This window comes from Callospermophilus lateralis, chromosome 14, assembly GCF_048772815.1.
Source record: "Callospermophilus lateralis isolate mCalLat2 chromosome 14, mCalLat2.hap1, whole genome shotgun sequence".
NCBI lineage: Eukaryota > Metazoa > Chordata > Mammalia > Rodentia > Sciuridae > Callospermophilus > Callospermophilus lateralis.
The window spans coordinates 19,679,954-19,692,369 of record NC_135318.1 but is presented as its reverse complement, the minus strand read 5'-3'; the positions used below and the strand labels follow the sequence as shown (position 1 = coordinate 19,692,369).

Genomic DNA, 12,416 nt, shown 5'->3' with positions numbered 1-12,416 from the left:
CAGTTTGGTAGGGGGAGTAAGAGGCAAGGTTGGAGGGAAGGCAAACATAGACAGGCTGACCTGCTCCTGCAGCCTGAGAGGAAGGCAGGGCTGGAGAGGACAATGAGGCACAATCAGATCTTGATGAAACAGCCACAGGCCACACTCTTGCCTCCCTCCTTCCTGTGTCCCTCTGTGACACAGAGAGGCATAAAAGCAGTGGCACTTCTTCAGCTCAGGAGGTGCACCATTTCCACACCCCAGGTGGGATCCGCAATCCCCTTTTAACCAGGGGAATTAATCAAGCATATTCTTCTTAACCACTGCAGAGATATTTCGATTTCTATGATATATTTGAACATCTTCAAAACAGAAGCCTAGAATCTCTATTCTTTAGCAGGTAAAGAGCCATATTGGTCCCTGAGACAATAACTAATTGCATCTCTCAACTTCTCTGCTTGTTTAGTCCACTTTTTACTTACTTTTTCTGATTATATGCTTTTCTTTGTAAAAACTTTTCTGGATTGCAATAGCAAAATTTGCTCATTGTTGAAAATTTGAAATGTACAGCAATGAAAAAGGAGAAGCCGGAGTAAAAGGGAGAAGAAAAACTACCTGTAACTCCACCACCCAAAGGTAACTCTGTTAACATACTTCATGTTTCCCTCCCGTGTACTTTACATGGTTGCAATTAAACTATGCCGGTTTGATTGTAATTCCCTACTTTTCTTCCTTAACATTGTTACATAAGGATGTTCTGTATTAGTAAAGTTTTATTATTATCATTTCAATGGTGCATAATACTTTTAGATATTATCTTATTATATATGAAATGTTTATGTTTATCATATATCATAATATTTTACCATTTCCTCACAGATGTACGCTTTATTGTTTCAATACTTTTCACTACTATATAATAATGCTAGTATAAATTATACATAAAACTTTAGAGTTGTTTCGCTTATCATTAAGGTAGTTTCTTAGAAGTGAAATGACTAGGTCAAAGATTCTCAACAAATTGTTTTTGAAGAGCAAGAAATGGTTTATGCTCCCACTGGCCAAGGGTGCAAGCCCCCACCTCACCACTCCATTGAACTGAGCACTGCAGGCTGTAGAGTGCGAAGTGCAGAATGGCCTAGGTAAGGTGCTCAGGGTGGGGCAGGGAGCTGCCAGGAGCCTCACCTGACCCTCCCTGAGTATGACAATATTTAATGTTGACATTGCTGGCATATTCTAGAGCCTAAAGGCCTATAGGAGATGCCAACAGCACAAACTCACCTCAAGTACAATGATCTGGGTCCTGCCCTCTTTTAGGGATGGTCCTGAGTATCTCTTAGGAAAAGGGACTCAGTAGTTCTTCCTGGAAAGCTACAATGATTTATGTCCCCAATCTTCTATAGGAACCAGCCATGCTGCTTCAAATATGACTAACCCAGCTCCTAACCCAGTGCATCAGGAATCAGCACAAACCAAACACACATGGGATAGACGTCAGGGAGGCCAGTGGTCTGTGAGGTGGCACAGCATGAAAGTCCAGGAGAAAAGCTCCATGTTGGATGGTGGCAATCTGAGAGAGCACAAACACTCACAGAAAGGAGGTCTCCAGAGCTGCTCTGGATTGGGGATGGCAGCCAGCAGCTGATGCAGTCTTCCCTGGGGCTCAGAGTGCCCGAGTGCTCTGGAAGCTTCCAGAGGCCTTCCTGCTTCTTGTAGTTTCACAGTTGGTCCCTGTCACTAGGACAGAATTTCCCAAAAGTCTATTTGGCCATAGAACTACTCTTATATTTGTAACACAACAAGCGCATGAGGACTTTAAATATAAGCTCCATCACATGAACTCTCATGAGTGTCATTCTTAAAGGCAGATCATGACACCATATGTAAATAGACTATGCATTTTTCCTATATATTTTATTTTTAAATAGCTTTTATTTTTTAAAAGTTAATGGATGCATTACCAGAAAAATAAAAACACAAGCAAAGAACAAAGTCATCCAGTCATAAGCAACTTAGTTGGACGTGTCCCTCCAGGCCATGCACATACATACACACCATCTCATTTTGTGTGATTGAGATCATAGTGAGTATCATGCTTTTCCACACATCATGAATATTCACCAATTCAAAATCCCCAAGCTACATGAGTATTTTTGATAACCAAGAATACACTACACCAACTCAATCTGTTACAAAAAAATGTAATCCTTTCTTGGGGACAAAAATTTCACTGAAGACGGAAATGGCAACAGGCCTCCAGATGGACATGTTGGCAGAGTTACAACTAAGATAATGCATTCCCTTGATGCTCAATTTAAAATGAGACAAGGCAACAGAATACACCAAGCATAGTGTTTCTATGAGGGTTTGGTTTCAGACTTCTACTACTAAAATATTAGCAAGAAAGCATGTTCCCAGTGAATTAAAGTATTCCTATAGTATAGCCAGAAGATGCACATGCCTCAAGACTCACATCAAATGTAAATCCTTGAGCACTTGCTCCCATCTCTCCCTGCATCCTTCCTTCTGCCCTCCGCAGCAGCCTAATGAACAAGTCCTGATAGGCCTACCCAGAGATAAACAATTCCATGTCCAAGATGCATCTTTTCTATCAATTATAACAAAAAGATATTGGCTAATGCATTAGCTTTACTTTTTATGATACACTGTCACCTCAGGACATCCAGAAAGCTTATACATTGTGAGATAAAGCATAAACTTTGTGCAAAATAAACACAAATACTTTACCAAAAATGCATACAGCGATCTTTGGTTATATTCTAAAACTGTCTTCCAGATACGAGATACTAGCAAGGAGCACTTCCCCTCACCCTTCCTCTTCTCCCTCTTCATCATTCCAGTGACTAAATTCAGGACTGCATCTAGCACCAAGAGATAGATTAACAAAGGTCATTCCCAGAAGACAGTTCTTCCTAAAACCAACAAAAAGATATTGATGTATGGGTTATTTTGCTACTTCTAACAAACGTTGTGCATTCTCCTTTAATACCCCACAATATTAACTAAAATGTACATATAACAATAGCTAGGCCATCTGAACTAATCTAAGGGGCATAGAGTACTTCTCTATGCATGCTTTCTCCTTCCCCCACCCACCACCCAGCAAACCTTCAAGACATCAAGTTCAGAGCTGGGGTTGTGGTTCAGTGGTAGAGCACTTGCCTAATGTGTGAGGCACTAGGTTCAACTCTTAGAACCACATAAAAAATGAATAAATAAAATAATGGCATTGAATCCATAAACAACCAAAAAAAGACATTAAGTTCAGCAGTTCCCTTCCCCTAAATCACAACCATTCCTATGTAGTCATGAAAAATACTTTAAAGGGCATTACATCAACCCTCTACTTTTACCATGTGTTGTGCACTTTTAAATATCTAGAAAGATGAGGTGTTTCCAACAAGGACTTACGTTTCCAACTATATGTACTGGAGCACTGAATAAACTGCACACACTTACTTAACAAAGGCTAGACTTTGAACCAAAAAAGAAAAAAAAAAAAAAAAAAAAAAACCTTTTCAAAGGCTAGAATTTGAAAGTGTCTTCCAAACAGGAACATTCTGGCCTAGAAACCTTCCCCTTCTGATCTCTTATCAACCCAGGGTTCAGATATATGCATCTGTAAAGCTTAGAAATGACTTTAACAATTTCACTTCCTAAGTGTTTTAAGAACAGTGTTTCCTATGAATTTTAACACACAGTGTACTCAACGCGTTAGCTCACTAACTCAACTTTTGTCATACACTGGCAACCTCCCTAACATCTAGGTAGACTAATGTCAATTAAGACTCACTTGTCTTTATATACACTATTTACACAGCCTAGTAAACAAAACTCACGGATCTAAGGGGCAATGATCAATCTTGCTTCACAGAAAATACATTGGTATAAAGCCCTTTGTATTTTCTTTTCTTTCTTCCTCCCTGAACCAGCACAAATATAATATGTACTGCTCAGAGAAGTGTTTTGACCATTCCTTTTCTAAAAGACAGTTATTTCATTATGAATTTTAACAAAAAGATGTTAATTTTAACAAAAAGATTTCACAAAATGTTGTATTTACTACCTTTACTTTTAACATACTTTGTGCACTTCTAAACATCTAGAAAAACTAGATGTTTCAAATTAGGACTTAAGTTTGTCCACTATGTCCATAATAGTGTTGAATAAACTACACACATGTGATAATGGTTATCAGAAAGTGATTAGGATCATTCTGGCCTGGAGTCATTTCTTCTATTTGTTTATCCTACATCACATGTGATATAGGCATGTGTGTCACTCATAGGTGATGCTACAATTTCACTTCCAAAAGTCCCTTTCAGACATATTGGCAGAGTTACAAAGTGTACACAAAGTATACAAACAAAGGGTACAAAATGTGTTACTTTACTAACTCTACTTTTCTCATACACTGGCAACCTTTTTAATGCCTAGAGACTAGATATTTTGAAAGAAAATAAATCACAGGTATTGCTTTTTGTCAGCTTTATGAAAACTCTGAGCTAGAAGAATTTGGTCATGTATTTTCCTTGTGTTCTAAAACAGCGTAACTCTGTGCTAACTTTTTAAGCAAAAAAGGTGGGGAGGGGAAACTGTCACCTACTTGTTTTAATTTACATTTCTTTGCTTGCATGTGTATTTAAATATTTATTAGCCATTTCTACTCCCTCTCATGGCACACATTTGCTCCTGTTCTTTGCTAGAGAGCATTCTGAGGGGACATGCACAGGCTCACCCTCTCACCAAACCTCTATCAGCAAATCTGTGCTGGCTCCACATCGCTAATGTCACTTAGGAGTTAATAACATGTGGTCAAGCTAGTAACAGCCCATGTCCCTCAGGACACAGTCTATATAGTTTACATCTTAAGCTCATGATAATTTCAATACTAGTGACTCTACTGTTAATTATTTCAGGCAAATAGTCTTAGCATAGAGTCATCCTTGATCATTATATATTGAATATCCAATTATCCAAAGATATTTTGCAAAGTTGCACTTTAAATTCCCAAGATTAATAGTCAAACATGACTTTAGGTTTTTCTGTGAATTCTTGATAGAGATGGCAAATTAACCTACCACAGATCTGCCTCCCTAGGAAAGGGAACACAGATGCTGGTCACACCTTCTCTGCTTCTCCTGGGGCAGTGGCTCTGGGGCAGTGCCATCTCCTGCCCACAGCTCAGTAAAGGGCTGCCATCACCACCCCACAGTTCCAACAGAACATGTGAAACAGGCTTTCTCTCTGCCTTCTCAGCTGAATCCAAAGATCCCTCTGGACCCTATGAAGGGGACCCCAGGATCCCAACCTGTAACCACACAACTGGCAATTTCATCTCCAGCCCACATTCTTGCTTTCTCTTTTCTGCACCATTTATGCAGCTTGCTTTCTTACTCAGTGGATGACAATTCCCTGAGGGCAGGGAACTTCATCTTGTTTATCTCTGAGCTTTACATAATGTAAGTTAACAATATTTATTCAATATATAATATTTAATTTTGTGGTTAATATTCTGGTATTAAAGAGCAAAGTTCCTAGATGTGAACTAGGTCATTCCATAATTTTAAATAAGTATGAAAGAGCTAAAAATAAAAGCATTTGTTTTCTGCATCAAGAATTAAACTAATTGTTTCTAGCAGGATTCTCTGGGACTGGCAGGAAGGAGTGGTAGGATCCTTCTCTGGGGCAAGTGCACACACTTCCCTTTGCTTTAGTCTTAATAACATGGCCTTTACTTTCACTTGAAAGTATAGATAGATAGATAGATAGGATAGATAGATATAGATATAGATATGGATAGATATAGATATGATAGATAGATTTTTTTTTTTATTTTTTTTTTATTTTTTTTTTGGTGAGGAGGGTACCAGGATTAAACTCAGGGGCACTCCACCACTGAGCCACATTCCCAGCCCTATTTTGTATTTTATTTAGGGACAGGGTCTCACTGAGTTGCTTAGCACAAGGTTGGCTTTGAACTCATGATCCTCCTGCCTCAGCCTCCCAAGCTGCTGAGATTACAGGCATGTGCCCAGCTTTTTTTTTTTTTTTTTTTTTTTTTTACTTTTTATACTTTACCCATCAAACCAAATAAATCTATGTATTAGATTTTCCTGTTTTGTGGCTTATAAAAGTTTTATTTCCACATCTTAGAGTGCTATGAGTTAGTTGAGAAGAGCAAATTTGACATTGAGCTATAGTCAAATCTTCTTACCAAAAATCAATGTCATTTAAATTGAATTTCTAGTCCAACTCTCTAGTATAGCTGAGAGTTTCTATGATGAATGTATGTACATCCTGTTAGTTCTATTCCTCTAGAGAACCCTAAGACAAATATTAAGATTCAATTATATAACATCTAAATATAATCAGAGAAGCATTTTTTAAATTGATTTTGAAATGTAGAATCCAAGGCTTAGAAAGTGCTCTGGAAACTAAAAAGTCTAATCTCCTTCAGCAGGAATTCTTCTTCAGCACTGAAGACAGATATGGTCATTTGGCCTGGGGATACATTATGAGAAAAAGGACCCTGTCTTGTAGAATACCCTTTTCCATATTGGATAGTTCTGTTAGAAGCTTCTTTCTGAAGAGTCAGAATTTGCTTTACTGTCATTTTTAATATCAGTCACAGGCTCTATGACATGATGGGAAGGAAATAAATGGGTATGAATTACCATGTACTAGCTATGAACACTTGTCTCTGAGCTCAGTTTCCACATGTATAAAATGCTATTAGTGGTTTCTCCTTTTGCATTATCATGCGGTGGTTTTCAGAAGCCCCAAAGCCCCAAGGCTCTTAGATGCAGGATTATAATACTTTATGAGATTCTAACTCCATAAATTCCAAGAGGAATGCTCCACTAAGAAATCAATACTATGCATTAAGGGCCTTGAGTGTGGGAGACACCATTAGACAGTTTTGGTGCCAGAAGCAATAGGCTTTGGCCTTCTACACAGCTGACTTCCCCCAGGGACTCCTTCCCTTTTCCAGGCTCAAATGCACAATTCTCAGTGCTTCCTCACATGCCATGTTTCCAGACCCTGGTAGCATCTTGGCAGTTCTCCCCTGGTTTCTTCTAAAAAAATGTTCCTCTGGGCTGGGGGGTTATAACTTGGTGGTAGAGCACTGCCTAGCAAGAACAAGGCCCTGGATCAAATAAGTTTGATCCCCAGCCTGGAAGGAAGGAAGGAAGGAAGGAAGGAAGGAAGGAAGGAAGGAAGGAAGGAAGGGAGGGAAAGGAAAGGAGAGGAGGGAGGGAGGGAAAGAAGGAAGGAAGAAAAGAAAGAAGGGAGAAGGCAATGTTCTTCCACATATAGCCTGGCCATGAGCAACTTTGGACATGATCATTTAAAATAAAGCAGATAATTAATAAATATTTGGTGCCTGGGCTGCCTCTGGAACACTGCGGAAGTTGCTGAAGATGGGACACTCACAGGACAAAAACACCTATACCACCGAGCCTGCTAGCAAGGCGAGCTGCCGTACCTGCACATCCTGCTCCAGCTTGATCTTGATCATGTTGTACTCTTCACAGTCCCAGATCCGCTGCTTGTTCAGCTGCTTCTCGTAGTCCTCCACTTTCTTAATACGGTTGATGAGATACTCCAGCTAAAGGCACAGGATATGAGGAGAAAGTTAGGAGCCCTCCTTGCCCCAACTCAAGCCTGCACAGCGGACGGTTTGGAAGTTCCACGGCTAGGGAAGTCTGCTGGTTCAGAAACCCTAAGGCCCCAAGGCTTTAACTCTTAGATCCAGGGTTGTCATGCTTTATGAGACCCTTCTCCAGAAGCTCCAAGAGGAATACTCCACCAAGAGATTAAATAACAATCATTGTCAGATGTTTACATCTCTAAAACACCCCCTAGGTCTTGGTCAAGACACTTCTTCGTTCTTTACATCTCTGAAATAAAGTGATAATCCCATGCCCTTTAAAAATGTGTCTTAAAACACCTTTTTGGGTCACACATATCCATGGCTGGGGTAGATACCCAAGGAGGAAGTGACAGGGCTGTGGAAACCACAGCAAGCTGTAAGGTGGTACTCGCCCACACAAGAGACAGCCCCACCTACAAAGCCAGGCTGCTTAACCATGAAGTGCAGAAATGAATGTACACCATGGCAATCCTACCAAGATACTAAAGGCTAGTAATTCTGTCATAGTCGAAATCACACCAGACTCCATGGGTTGCCCTTGACATTCTCCCACCCACCTGCCACCCCTTTACCTCTTTGGAGTTGTGGGTCTGCAGTGCCCGCTCCCACTTCTTCCTATTACTGGTCAGCAGCTCTTGTCGTTCCAACTCAAAGGCTTTCTACAACCAGGAGGGGAAGGAGAGGGTTCTTGTATCTGCTTCAGTGAGACAGGTCACACCAGAATAAGCTTTTAGATGATTGCACAAGTGCCATGTCACCAACCACATAAATGAAGTCATATCCAAATACAGATTTGCCACATTTCACATGGCCAAATGGCAACAGAAAGAGGTGCATGGAAATTGGGCATTAATTATTCTACATTTCACATGAATTTAGAGAAGAGATGCACCAACATTGTCACAGCTTAGTCATTTATCAGGAGCAGGGCACTGGAGGATAGCCAGTGCTCTGGTTGTCCATCCTGGGTAAACTCTGACTATAATTCAACCTTGACCAGGACTGGCACATTGCCACAGCTGGGCTCCGTGAAGCAAAGGCAGCACGCAGCCCACAAAGGCCTGGGAATGCAGAAGCAGGTCTGCAAAACCCACAAGCCCCACCCTCTTGACTCTCTTCCATCTTGGCAACACCTAAGTCTCCATCTCAGTCTTCAATGTTCCATTCAAATTCAAGGTGTCACTTCCTGAATCCTATTTGGCACTCCCTTTCCCCATCCCCCATCCAACTGTCATAAATAAATAAATGGCTCATGTAGGTCGATGGTTATGGAGTACTAACCTTCCCCCTCATTCCTCATCCCTGTCATATTTTATTTTGTGTCACATTTATAACCATCTATCAAGTTATAAATGTAGTAATTTGTGGACTTCAGGCTATACCCTACTAGAATGCAGGCCCCACCAGGGACTTGTTTTGTTGTGGCTGATCCCCTGCCCCTGGAAGAGTACCTGACATACAGTAGATATGTGATGATTACATGAATGAGTGAATGAAAGAGCAAATAAACTAAGGAAATCCAGAAATCAGAGGACAGACACACCCAGGGCCCTCCTTAGACCATTAGGACAGAGCCAGCCCTACCCAGGGGCCTCCCAAGTGCAGAAAGCAGCCCCTCTCACACCCCTCACCTCAATGACAGAGAGCTCCTGACGAAAGGACTTCATTACGTCCTTCACCTGTTCTTCCATCCTCTCCAGGAGCAGACTGATGTCATCTGACTGTTTCTTCAAGTCCTTCACATATTGGTCATCCTTTACTTTTAATTCCTTGAAGACAGTTTGTAGAAGGTGGGTCATAAACTGAGACAGAGCAAGAGGTGCCAAGCACATGCCTGTTGATCCCCTCTCATCCTAATCTGTAAACATCATAATTAAAACTATAAGAAAAATAGCTTCAGAAGAAACTTTGAAGGCCTAGGAAACAGTACAGCTCAGCTCGGGGCAATGCCATTGGAGCCCAAGATCAAACCCCTTGATTATCACTTGCTGCAAATCTGCTTGCAAGTTCCCTGAAAGCCTAGTGTCCCAGCTAAGTAATTAATGTCCCAGTTCCAACACAGGAATATATCTACTGCAGAGTAAGTTCCATTCTTAATGAAGAACATAAAACTTGAAACAGCAGTTGCTACAGAAGTACATCTTTCTACCAGCCAAAAAAATCTAAAATCACTACAAACTTTTTCCTCTGGTTAAAAGTTTATCACTTGAGGGCTGGGGTTGTAGCTCAGTGGTGGAGCGCTTGCCTTTCGTGAATGAGGCACTAGGTCCAATCCTTAACACCACACGAAAATAAATAAGTAAAATAAAGGTATTGTGTATATCTACAACTAAAAATATATTTTTTAAAAAAATTAATCACTTGGGCTGGGGTTGTAGCTCAGTGGTAGAGCACTCGCCTAGCACGTGTGAGGTACTGGCTTTGATCCTCAGCACCACATAAACATAAATAAAATAAAGGTATTGAGTCCATCTACAATTAAAAATATTAAAAAACAAAAAAGGTTAATCACTTGAAAAGGCACCCAAATTGGAAAAAAAGAATTAAAATGATATCTATTCACAGTTGACAACATGATCTGATATGTAGACAACCTAAAGATTTTTAAAAACCTGTTGGTACTAATAAATTTAGCAAAGTTGCAGGACAAAATCAACCCTCAAAAATCAGACACATTTTTATGTATTACAATACCTAAGGGTATACAAATGCCTATGTGGATGTGCCTGTGTAAAAATATAAAGTAAAAATCAGCCACATTCCTATACATTAATAATAAATAATCCAAAAAGAAGAAATAAAGCCCACTTAATGCATAACAAAAATAATGCAATGCTTAGGAATAAGCTTAATTATGGGGGTGAAAGACTTAAACTCTGATAAAATAATCTTTAAAAAGTACAAAATTGGAGATCACATATTCTCTGATTTTAAAATGTTCTATAGAGCAATAGTAAAATAGTGTGGTACTGACATAAAGAAAGACATACAGACCAATGGAACAGAATAGAGAGCATAGAAATAAACCCTGCATATGTGGCAAAATTGTTTTCAAGAAATCTACACAATTGGAAGAAAAAATAGCCCCTTTAACAAATGTGATGATACTGGCTATTCACTGCAAAAAAATAAAAGAAAGAAAGAAATTGAACTCTTATCTTATACCATATATAAAAATTAACTCAAAATGGATTTAAAATCCAAATATAAGGGGCTGGGGATGTGGCTCAAGCGGTAGCGCGCTTGTCTGGCATGCGTGCGGCCCGGGTTCGATCCTCAGCACCACATACAAACAAAGATGTTGTGTCCGCCGAGAACTAAAAAAATAAATAAATATTAAAATTCTCTCTCTCCCTCTCTTCTCTCCTCACTCTCTCTTTAAAAAAAAAAAAGAATCCATGCATCTAGTATATCATTCATCAGTATCTTTTAAAAAAAAAAACAAATATAAGACCTAAGACTATTAAACTCATAAAAGAAAACAGAGGAAAAGCTTCAGAACATTGGATTTGCAATGATTTCCTGAATATGACATCAAAAGTACAGGGAACAAAATAAAAATTAGACAAATGGGACTATTCCAAACCAAAAACCTTCTGTGTTTCAAAAGAAGCAATCAATAGAGTAAAAAGGAAACTTACAGAATTGGAGAACATAATGGAAAATCATGGAACTTCAATTCAGTAAAAGAAAAAAACAATTAAAAATTGGGCAAAGGATTTAAATAGACATTTCTCCAAAGAAGATATGGAAATGGCCAAAAATTGAAAAAGATGCTCAATATCTCTAATCACTGGTGAAATGCTAACCATCATGAGCCATCACCACTCACCCATCAATACAGCCACTATCTAAGCAACATGATATAATAAGTATTGGCAAGGATGCAGAGAAGCGGGAACCCCATGTGCTGTTGGCGGGAATGTCAATTGTGCAGTCATCATGGAAAACTGTAAAAAGACATCTTTAAATATTAAAAATACAGCCAGGCACAGGGGCCCACACCTGTAATCCCAGGGGCTTGGGAGGTAGGAGGAACACAAGTTCAAAGCCAGCTTCAGCAATTTAGCGAGGCTCTAAGTAACTTAGCAAGACCCTGTCTCAAAATAAAATACAAAAAGGGCTGGGAATGTGCTTCAATGGTTAAGTGCCTCTGGGTTCAATCCCTGATACCTAAATAAATAAATAAATAAATATTAAGAATAGAACTACCATATGATCCAGCAATCCCACTTCTAGGTATAAATCCAAAGAAATTTAAAGCAGAATATCAAAGAGATATGTGTACACCCAGGTTAATAGCAATATTATTCACAATGGCCAAAAGGTATTCACAAATACCAAAATATAGATAGATAGATAGATAGATAGATAGATAGATAGATAGATATGAATATACTGAAAAAGGGTTAAGGTGGTCAAATTTAATGGTATTTGGGTTTTACCATTAAGGTTTTTATTTCATCTTCAATTCTGAAGCTTAATTTGGCTGGGTATAATATATCTTGGTTGGCATCCCTTTTCTTTCAGAGCTTTTATATATTATTCCAATCATTTTTGGCTATTAGGTTATGTGTTGAGAAATCACATAAAATCCAGTTTGGTTTTCCTCTAAATGTGACCAATCATTTTTCTCTTGCAGCTTTTAAAATTCTATTCTTATTCTATGTATTAGGTAATGCCATTATATTATGTCTGGGAGAAGATCTATTGTGATTTTGTATCTTTTGAGTCCTAGATGCCTTTTTTTTTTTTTAAT

At 39.1% G+C, this 12,416-nt stretch overlaps 1 protein-coding gene across 1 annotated transcript in view; it reads right to left on the bottom strand.

Annotated features, from left to right (window-relative positions):
• Positions 1-12,416, bottom strand: part of Drc1 (dynein regulatory complex subunit 1) — a 41,393-nt gene that overhangs the window by 12,405 nt on the left and 16,572 nt on the right. Inside the window, exons 5-7 of the mRNA XM_076833886.1 lie at positions 9,289-9,426; positions 8,230-8,316; positions 7,490-7,612 (exon numbers count right to left, since the gene is read on the bottom strand). Coding sequence (XP_076690001.1) covers positions 7,490-7,612; positions 8,230-8,316; positions 9,289-9,426 — 348 coding nt within the window. The remainder of the gene's footprint in view (positions 1-7,489; positions 7,613-8,229; positions 8,317-9,288; positions 9,427-12,416) is intronic.